The sequence below is a fragment of the Ptychodera flava genome, chromosome 4 (genome assembly GCF_041260155.1).
Source record: "Ptychodera flava strain L36383 chromosome 4, AS_Pfla_20210202, whole genome shotgun sequence".
NCBI classification, from domain to species: Eukaryota; Metazoa; Hemichordata; class Enteropneusta; family Ptychoderidae; genus Ptychodera; species Ptychodera flava.
Genome location: NC_091931.1, coordinates 1,059,557 through 1,070,807, shown reverse-complemented (window position 1 = coordinate 1,070,807; position 11,251 = coordinate 1,059,557). Strand labels below are relative to the sequence as shown.

General features: G+C 37.3%; 1 protein-coding gene across 1 annotated transcript in view; it reads left to right on the top strand.

Moving 5' to 3' along the window:
- The window catches only part of LOC139130342 (NADH dehydrogenase [ubiquinone] 1 subunit C2-like), a 69,920-nt gene extending 59,105 nt beyond the window's left edge, over positions 1-10,815 (top strand). The window contains exon 3 of the mRNA XM_070696111.1: positions 10,603-10,815. Coding sequence (XP_070552212.1) covers positions 10,603-10,610 — 8 coding nt within the window. The 3' untranslated portion in view covers positions 10,611-10,815. The remainder of the gene's footprint in view (positions 1-10,602) is intronic.
- The last annotated feature ends 436 nt before the right edge of the window (positions 10,816-11,251 follow it).

Sequence of the window (11,251 nt, the reverse complement as noted above, 5' to 3'; positions counted from 1 at the left end):
AACTCCATGAAGCATTGTGAATAATACACTATGTATGTTAGTAAAGTGCATTATTATTGTTGACATTTGAACTTTAGTCCAGTTCATTTGTCAGCACTATTAATATTCATGATACATAAACAGACTGTATCAATTAGCTAAGCCCTGAAACTTAAAATTTATATTTGCCTTGGGAAGGTTATCAAGTAAGTACTGGTAAAAGTAATACAGGGAAAAAATATTTCCAGTATTTTACAAATCTTTCAAATTAGATAATTTCTGTCTTCTAATATACTAATAAATGTAGTAATAATAATCAAAGAATTCACCTGTTGATAAGTTTTTCACATCTGTCATCAGTTTGTTCCAGATGTCACATTTTACGTGAAACTGTCCATTAGAATATTTAATTGTACCATAAGATGTTTCGATACATGTGAAGTCCTCTTCAGCATTCTGCAGGAACGACATAATAACAGTAGAACACACATGTAACACATGTATAGTTGAATTTCAATTATTTTAAAGGCTTTGTATAAGAGTAGAAAAGCTAAAAACTAAAGCTTATCTTCCAGGTAATAAAATAAAGATATAACTGAGGTCACTGGGACAAAGTCACATATTAAAATATATTTTGGATATTTTAAAGGCGAAGGCTACCAGCGATATGGTGATCATCAATAAAAAAACTGAAAAACTGGTGTGAAATCCATCTTTTTTATTCAGTTTCTCTTACTGATAGCGCGATGGTGCCCTTTTAAAAAACCATTGATTATTGATGGAAGTGAGGTAAGAGCCTGGCATTGCAGTGACACTTGTAGGGCTTCCCCATAGTCTACAGCTGGAGAAGCCCTACAAGTGTCAGTGCAGTGCTAGCTCTTGCATCACTTCCAACGCAGTCCTATAACCAATGGTTTTCAAATTCGTGCCATCATGCTATCAGTAAGTAAAAGTTAATAACAAAGGCTGATTTCACACCAGTTTTTCATAGATTATTTATTGATGAAAGAGATTGCTGGGTAACCTTCCCCTTAACTTCTGTTGTTCTATTGTTCTGTTCATTAAAACTGTTCCATTCCCTAGTTGTCACAGTTCAACTCCCACCCTATTCATGGATATAATGCACTCCAATCAATTAAACTACGGTATAAACCATATTTCAGGGAGCAGAATTTTTTTTCTCTTTTTATCAAAAGAAACATAATGACCCAAATATGTAGTTTTTTCCCATTTAAGTTGAAACCCCATTGATAAAACATTTTAAATCACAATTTTCCCATAGAATTACAATTTTTTTTAAAGTAAGTATAAAATCCCCAGAAGATGTGTTCATAGTTATTGTACACAGTAAATATCTATATCACATTCTCAGATTTCCATTTTTTGCACAATATCACTGTCATTAAGGATGTACCAGCACTATAAACACATGGAATATGTCTCTTTTCATAGGATTACATTGAGTATTGCTGGGAAAAGAACTGCTATAGTCATTTTTATGAAAATTTGCACATAGCTCAGTCAAAAGAAATAAATCATAGAGATCAAATAGCATTGTATGGTCACCGTGCTCAATTTTTTGATAAAAGCATTGAATGATTTTGTCTATAGAAAAAGCATTGGTGAAAAAATGTTGACTCAGCCTTTTTATCATAACTGATGTATTTCACAAACGAGCAGATCCCATATTTAATTTCACATCTTATACTTATAAAATTGAGAATTTAGAGAAATGACAATACTTTCAATTTTACTGTTCATATATCCTTAAACTTGAATGTGGACTGGATGTCTGTCACTCAAGGGCATTCTCCATGCACCCCTCTCCTCCAACATATAGAACAGCCTATTGTTACAAATTCTGTATCATTTTGATACTTACATTATGAAGAGACTCCATTTCTTCAAAAGTCGAGTCAGGCAAAGAATGTTGAAATGGAGCTTGAATTCCTCCCTGTTACAAGTGAGATAAAATGAAATTACAAAAAAAAACATAAGTCATCAATATTTTAAAAGTATGACTGGTTTAATATTTTCACTTTGAACAACTGAAATAAATATTAACTCTGCTGTGGATGTTTTAGATACTGAAAAAGTAAAATGTCAAAAATATGCTGTTTTTTTAAAACTATCATTTAGTCCCATACTATTGAATTCCTTACCTGGTGTTCAACTCTTTGCAAACAACTCAGACAGATCATGCTACCGATAGAATTCAAACCCTGCTGCCTTAACTCAACCAAAACCTTAAGAGGACAGGACCTTAAGGTGGTTGAGTGACCAGATGTTGATGGATATATGCAGATCTTGCTTCTCCGGCATTTGTCATAGTGAGTTCTGCATAACAGTTGGCCCTCTTTCACTGCAGCAAATAAGGCATGTCTGCCAAAGACCCGACGATGCTCCCCACTACACAAATCTTTGTATTGAGACCGTGTAAGTGGTGATAAAGCGCATATCTTTTCCATTGTCAGATTTGGCGATGCACTGACTATGGCTCCTTCTTGGTAAATGATTTCAAAATTTGATTTCGTGATTAATCTTGTTGCTAGTGATGCCGTCATGCTTAGTTTAGATTTCGCGCCGTAACCTTTCTATTTGATTTTGTGTTAATGTTGTTGCTAGTGACGCCGTCATACTTAATTTAGATTTCGCGCCGTGAACTTGCTATTGTTATGTAAATTATTTTCGCAAACGTGCTGCCTTTCCCGGGAGGACGTATTTACACGTCAAACCCAGTCTCTCGGCATCGTGCGATACCAAATCTCCCTTTTTGTACTCCACGATGTTGTGAGGTGTCAGTAAAAGGGTATGGTACTTTTTAAAATGATTTTCTAGGACTTTGGGTTGGCATTGTATATCAGATTTCAGTTGCATTATCGGGGACAATGACCTTTAGCTGTGACCCAAAAGGTCATCTTACTACTCGGCACAACAACGGAGTGGTATCGCTGCCGTTCGGGACGTTTATTGATATTTACACAGCCAAAACCGTCTGAACAGCCTATTACTCAACAACTGCATTTATTTTACAGCGGATTCTACGATAAATCTGTATTTCGTGGGGGCTACTAGATCAATACGCAAAACAGTCGTACTAAACTGTCGTTAAGGGACGCACCATCGACTTTAGGAGCATAGAAACATACTCGGGCATGCGAAGTTTTTTTCGGGCAAGAAAATGTCATTGTGTCAATTAATTATCTACAATTTGGAAAAATTTTAGGACCGGAACTTTTAATTTGAAACCGGAGGGTCCATAAAACTGGGGGTGTGTCGCCCAAAAAATTGAGGCTGCAAAACGGAGGGACGAATGTACACAACTGTCTTTTCCGCAAAATGAATCCACACATTTATTAAAATGTACCAAATATTTCTTTGTATGTGTATATTAAATATTGAGTAGTTTTTACCCTGGAAAGTTTAGTGGTTTAGGAGTCCGTAAGCCTCCGTTTTTGCTAGTGCGTACAGAAATCAACGTTGCGGCCACCCCTCTTGTGTCTAATCGACGAACCATTATCAAAGAATGCGCATAACTATGCGCACTCGTTTGTACAGCGTCTGGAGCAGAAGTGAAACGGAAGTGAGAGCGCCGCCACTGTTTGGAGTGTGACATCAGCCATCTCGTCTTGTCTGTGCTTTGGTGTGTTTAGTGTCTGAGTTGTGTTTTGGCTGTTAGTGTGAAAATAAACAAACGAGCCGTTAATTTTAAATAAGCCATGGCGAGACGTGGGCGTAGTCGAGTGTGTCTTAGACAACCGTGATCCTTTGACCCCACGTTTCGAAACCAGTTCGGTCTCTTCCTCAGTCGCCTATGTATATCTCTTTCTTATTTTTTGCTCACGTGTTGACACACGTGAGCATATGTCGCAGCGATGTCTGTCTGTCTGTCTGTCTGTCTATCTGTCTGTCTGTCTGTCTGTGTGCTCAATATCTCAAAAATGGCTCATCAGATCGAAATCAAATCTGGTACATAGATTCAGTTTGCAAATGGCAAGAACTGCTTAGTTTTTGGTAGGTGTGGCTTGCTTACTTTTTGCTCATTTGCATAATTAATGATTTTAGAAAAAACGGATATATATTGACAATGACTGCACACAATTTGATGAGATTTGCTACAAATGTTGATCTTACCAAGATATATCAGCTGTGAAAGATATTAAGGGGTGACATAAAAGATAATGGATAATTTGCATATTTAATGAACTTTCCTAATTAGGGATATATATCTGATTTGACTTGATCAAAATTGACAAAACTCGGTATGTATATTGAAGATACTATGATTAAACATTATTGAAAGTCATTAAGCATTTTTACTTCATCAAACTCTTAATTTGCATATTTAATGAACTTTTGAAATTAGGGATATTTATTTGAATTGACTTGACCAAAATTGATGAAACTTGCTATGTATATTGAAGATACTATGATATAACATTGTTGAAAGTCATTAAGCATTTTCACTTCAGCCAAATACTTATTTGCATATTTTATAAACTTTCCTAATTAGATATATAAATCTGGATGGACTTTACCAAAATTGATGAAACTTGCTATGTACATTGAAGATACTACGATATAACATCGTTGAAAGTCATTAAGCAGTTCTGCTTCAGCCGATTCCTTATTTACATATTTAATGAACTTTCCTAATTAGGTATATAAATCTGAATGGACTTTACCAAAATTGATGAAACTTGCGATGTACATTGAAGATACTGTGATATAACATTGTTGAAAGTCATTAAGCAGTTTTACTTCAGCCAATTCCTTATTTCCATATTTAATGAACTTCACTATTTAGGGATATATATCTGAATTGATTTGACCGAAGTTGATGAATCGTGCAACATATATTGAAGATACTATAAAACAACGTTATTAAAAGTCATGAAACTTTTTAACTTCAGCCAATTCCTAATTTGCATATATAATGAACTTTCCTAATTAGGGATATTTATCTGTATTGACTAGACCAAATTTGACAAAACTTGCTATGTACATTAAAGATACTATGATACAGCACTTTAGCCGATTCCAAATTTTTGCAAATTTAATGATTTTTCCTAATTAAGGATATTTATCTGTCTTGACTAGACCAAAGTTGACGAACTGCTTTGTACATTAAAGATACTATGATACGAGATTATTGAAAGTCATTTAACATTTTTACTTCAGCCTATTCATAATTTGCATATTTAATGAGAACATTTCAGTCAATTCCTAATTTGCATATTTTAATGAACTTGGCTGATTGGGGATATATACTTGGATTTAAAATTAATCTGTGGTGAATAGTATTCATTATGTTGATCATAACACTTTCAATGAAGTTGCAAACATGTGGCAAAGGTTCAAATTTATACATAACTGCAACATATAATTAAACACGTGAGCATTTTCAGTTCATATCTGGTTATATATTGTGTCTATAATGTTGATCTCTTGTTTTTCTAGCAGGGAAACTAGAATATTATGTTTGGATCGTTTTGTGTATATTTGTTTCTTGCCTTGTTCCAAATGCCTGTACCACCAGTATATCGCTAATCTTTTCTTTTGTATGCGATGATCGGTTGTTGTGGAAATATTTCATTCGGGCTATAGTGTTTCGTCCTTGTCTATGTGTTCCCAGTTTTTGCACATTGCTGTTTAATTATAGCTTGTGTTCTTATATATATTGTTGCTATAGTTTTCGTTGTGAAGACTAGTGCTTTCTTTGTTTCTTCATTTGTTCGCTTGTGTTCTAGTTGCGTAATTCGTGCGGCGAACTGTGCTTGCGATGAGACTGGACATTTCCCCGGACATTTCCTGTTGTTTTAGCCACGTTCGATTAATCTTGCATTAAGGCTGGGTGGGGTGCATGGTCACCGAATCGAAGTACAACAACCACAGAATACTTCTTTAGGCTAAACAAGGTCATTTCAATCACAGGCGTACGGAATGTTTCCTAGATCGTCGTCGGATGGGAAGTAACTGACACTGTACTGTGAGGCCGAAGGCCGAACCTCGGTACTGTATAAGAATACATTCTTATACAGTACCGAGCTTCGGCCTTCGGCCTCACGGTACAGTGTCAGTCACTTCCCATCCGACAACGATCTAGGAAACATTCCGTACGCCTGTGATTTCAATCTGTGAAATAGCCACCACTTTAGGAAACAACATATATAACAACATGCTTGTTGAAGTAGGCCTATCAAAACAAATTTTATTCATGAAAATCGGTGATCAGTTGAGCATTGTCCCTTTGAAACCGGACTTGGAAAGCAACCGAACAACACGTAGGCCAACACAGCTGTGTCATCGAAGCTCATCTCTTTCCTAGAATGACACCACCTATCACTGATATTACTTGTGACTGCTTTTCATACTCTCAATAAACACCAAAAACCTAAAATCATCATCAGGTCGTGATCTCGCAGGTCGCAGTTTCAAACTCGCAGGTGGCAGCTGGGCCAGAGCACTCGGAAGTCGCAGGTTGCAGTTTGACAAACACGCAGGACGCAGGACGCAGTTTTGAAGTCGCAGGTCGCATGTCGCGTTGTAGCTATCGACACGATGATCGTGTCGGTAAGCAAGAATAAAAAGCAACTTAGCGACACGATCATGATAATTTGCGATCAAATGCAAATTGTACACTTATGTCACCATTTTGCGTTATCAAGTGGTCTCAAATGTACGGCTTTCGAGTTGAAATAAAGTTTCCTCGTGTGACAAAAAGTGTGTTCTCCATAATTTAGCCTTAGGTCCACCTGTTCAATGACAATTGAATTGCTGGCATCGCTTGCTAAAATCCACTACAGTTTTATAATAAACCACCAATTAAATCGTGTTCGCGATCTCAATATTTCACGTTTTCGAGGCTCAAACTGCCAAAAAATTGAATTAGAGAGCATAACAAACAAAATCGCAGCTTGAAAGAGACAACAATACTTCTTTTATTTATATCGCTTATTTTCTCCTCCGGATGTATCGATAACCCGGTGGCACATCGTGAACGCAGAAGGATCATGTATGAACGATGGAAGCCAAATCTCAGGAGACGCACGTTCGAATCCCGGTCGGAACCACATGTTTTCTACCCCTCTTTATTTTCTGTCAGTTACTTTGTAATTTTTCCCTTCTCGCTCTTTTACACTCCTTTCCCATTTTTTCTATTTTCTCGCTAAATTCATTGCATTTGACATCTCCGCGGATCCACTGCCAGTAATTTGAGTCAAACTAACAAACCCCACAAGCAAAGCGCCACAGTACGTACACAGCCGATGTATGGAACTCACCATCACTCGTTTGCGACATTTCCAGGATAAAAGATGGCCGTCAAGTTTGAAACGTCGCGCGTACTTTTTTTTTGCATTTTAGCTTTAATATTTAAATGTAATTTAGGGGTTTGCACGCCGTAAGGATAGAGTCGCCATTGAGTCGCGGACATAGTCACCCAAACATGCAAACCTTCCTAACTCCATGACCAGACCGAGTACGCCCATATTTTTTTTTAAGAAACTTATTTTCTCATATTCAATATTCAAATTTTCTAATTGAGATGATAATTAAAGTCTTGAGATGTAAAAAACTATAAAAAGGACGTTTCAGGAAAAGCAAAATGATCGTGCAAATAAGTAAGAAAAACCGCTTATTTGCACGATGATCGTGTCTATAAGAAGAAATTTCCGCCTATTTGCACTATGATCGTGCAAATAAGCGGAAAATACTTCTTATAGACACGATCATCGTGTGGATTATCTGTTTGTTTTTCTTATCTACACGATGATCGTGTCGGTATGTGTTGTTCTTTTTCAAAACGATGATCGTGTCTTTAAGAAGCATTTTCCGCTTATTTGCACGATGACTATATTTATTAGTAGGCTATATTTACATTAAACTTGCAATGTCCCGTTCAGTTCAGCTTCAGCATGCAGATTCTAGCATCAGAATGGATCGATTTTGGTGCAACAATATGATACAATATTGCAATAATACTCGTCTAGTGAGTGTTGTCCTGCTAAATTTGGCATAACGGTGTCGGGCCTGACAATAACAACAACACACAATGATTTCACTAATTCTATACTTCAACAGATTCGGAATTTACGTGTACACAAATGTAAATAGTACAGCCCTTAATTCTCTGTTTTCTTGGCTTTCATTTTTCATTTGTAGCGTTCAAAACACACGGTTCACGAAGAGTGAGATTCTTATGTCAAGCTCATTTTCATGTTTAATTAATGTCTGTAATTAGGCTATATATCAATATTCAGTGCATCGATTTAAATTGGTCCTTTGCCTTTTGCTGATCATATCTAGTGTTAGTTGCAGTAAAAGGTTCATATCTATGACATTTTAATCAATAGATCATTTGCATATTTAATGAAACTTTAATAAGGCAGTGTATCAAAATGCATTTGATTGGACTTCTTGGAGTACATTGGTTATATTTACTAATACATTTATGATGACCATGTAACTCTGATTTAAAACTTGTACATAATGAAATTCTGTACTTGGGCTATATGTTGAAAATGAATGTGATATTTGTAACTTAATTTGATATGACTTCTAAGCTTCAGCAGCTATACTTACTTTAAGTCATGCTTGAAGTTTATGAGTATCTCATAATAATTAGCTCAATTAGGCCATGAACAAAACTGAATGGAGTGAATTTGATCCAAGTTTCATTTAACATATATGCTTTTGCTTTAAATGCAGTGGTCGTCGCTCTGCACATGCTCCTTAAGGGGTCCCCCCTGTTGTCAACATATCCAAGAATGCCGCACTATACGTTACAGGTTGATTGTAGGCCTAATGTTTGCGATATTGCCGCCGCTTGTTAAAATGGCGGCTGATCTGTCACAAGCATACCAATTTACCAAATCTAGTAATTATACGCTGGATCGAGATCACATTTGATCATGATTTTCTTGAATCAGTTGAATGGGGCTCGGCTACTGTTATCACTCGAGCCATGGAGCTAAACACTGTACGCGTGTATATGCAAACAGACTATCAATGGCCGGGCTGTAGTCTACGACATCGCTAGCAAGAACGAGAGCTTTCATTTCAAGAGGCCCAACAGGAGTACAATTGACAATAACGCAAGCTATAGAAATCTACAGCTGGCAGAGCGATGCCCGCTGCAGCAAGAAGCATATGTTCCGTGGTCTGCATGAACGTCCGTGTCAAGAGAACCGGGTAGGCCTATATGGCGCGCTACACCACAGGCGGCCCAAAAAGTATTACTGAGTTTTTTCTCACTGTTTCCTCTATCATTTTCTCTCCTTTTCTTCATGCTCTGACTGATCGGAGTAAATAAAATAAATGGTTATATAACCTAACCTAGCCTCTGTGACTGTTTATTTATTTTACACCCCATTACAAGGACGTATATCTCTCATACACACATGTTGTAATTAATTAGTCAACACAACTAATGCTAATCCGTGGACTTATCAAGGGTTGGTCAACATTGCAAAGATAGAGATGTAAATGAAATAGTTTTTGGGCCGCCTGTGGCTACACTCGGCTGTGGAGAATCCAACTCCACTACGAAGTTTACCCTGTTGGGGGTTACAAACGAGAATTCCGAGCACAGGTATCAAGTCAAGCGAAGGACCTTTCATCGGTCTTCTTGTTATGTGGGGGTTAACTCATTTGAAAGGGAATTCAGACCTACCCGGCAATCAGGAGGTACAACCAAGTTTCCGGAGCACCGATAGGCCAACACAAGCTAGCCGGCTAGCCGTTGGATCACTGCCATGACCGTGCACAGGATCTCTCGATACGTCCCTATGTGTAGCTATACCGTGCAATTTTCCTGCCAAATGCCGCGAAAACCCGCTCGTTTTGTATATTGTTTCCTGTCATTTGACTATTTCTTGCCACGTATTACTAGAAGAAGTTAGAAATGGTGATCAACAGTTGGTTGTGGGCCAAGTCGTCGTGGGGCCGGTAGGTTGTGGGACCGGATTCTCTTATATCCGTGTACGTCAACGCGGTGACCGTCTCCCTTATTGAAGCAACAGCATCTCCCGTGCCCTGCTCTGGCTTGCCGATCATGCTCTTAAGTGTAATTTTTGTGTTAGGCGTTGTGCTTGTTGCTAGTCTACATATATATCCAATGTTGATCATTTTAGGGATGTATTTTTACTGTACTGTACATAGCATTGTGTACAACCAGCGTGACCGCGCGCGATCAAACCCATTTGTTCACTGTGACTGCATGCAGTAAACTCAGCGACATAATGTGCCGAGTGTAGTGTCTCAATGTGCGTAGCCTTACATAAGTTTATAAATAGAAATACACCAATGAAGTTCGTTTCCAATCTTAATATTTTACTATTGCATGATGTTGAGTCTTACAAAGGCGTTAACAAAGTTGGGGACCGCTCCCATCTCACTCAGATTGAAGTTGAGAAGACTTATGTTTACAAAAATTCATGTTTATCAACAAAAAAATCGCGCACGCGCAGCGCGACGACCACTGCACTTTAATGAGCATGCTACGAGTCGTCATACTTACATTTGGCAATATTTTTTTGAATATCTTTTTTAAAGTTTGATGATTAGTTGATTTGCATATATTTGCATATTTTTTGACATGTATTTCCCTTTTTCTCTCCACAGATTTCTGAAGGGCTGACCATAATTAATAACCAATTATAGCCTATGGCATTCACCTCCAGGGAGCACTGAAACGATAGTGAAAGATGTCAACTGTCAATCATACCAAATTCACTTACTTTGACCTGATCATGTCATTGCTCCTGCACAATTGAAATGCATAACAGTCCGACAAAACAACCCATCTTGAATCATTCATGTCACAACTCAATTAATTCCAAAGTTGCACTTCAAAAGTTTAACTTTATCTAACTTTATTGTAATTGTTGTGTAAATCCTGAGTTTGTTCTTTTAGTCCAGTCAATCTAAGCCAAAAAAGGGGTAAACCTAGGACTAATTGCAACAGAAATTATTTCTTCGCCATGCATTTTGGAAAGGTCCTAGAAATAACATACTAAAAGTATAATAAAATCTAAGGGGTGCAACAGTGCCTAATTTGCATAAATGTAAAGGGGGCTCATGGGTATAAAATTGTTGCTGATAGTTGGTTTTTACTTAAAATATGTGGCTAAACATGATTTTGATACAGGTTTTTTGGCTTATTTGCCTCGTTTTTGGTCTAGGCAATGTTGATGGATATATTTTGTCGCCATAGAAATATTCCTCATTTGCATAAATCCAATATGGCCGCCAGAACACTACACTTTCCTTT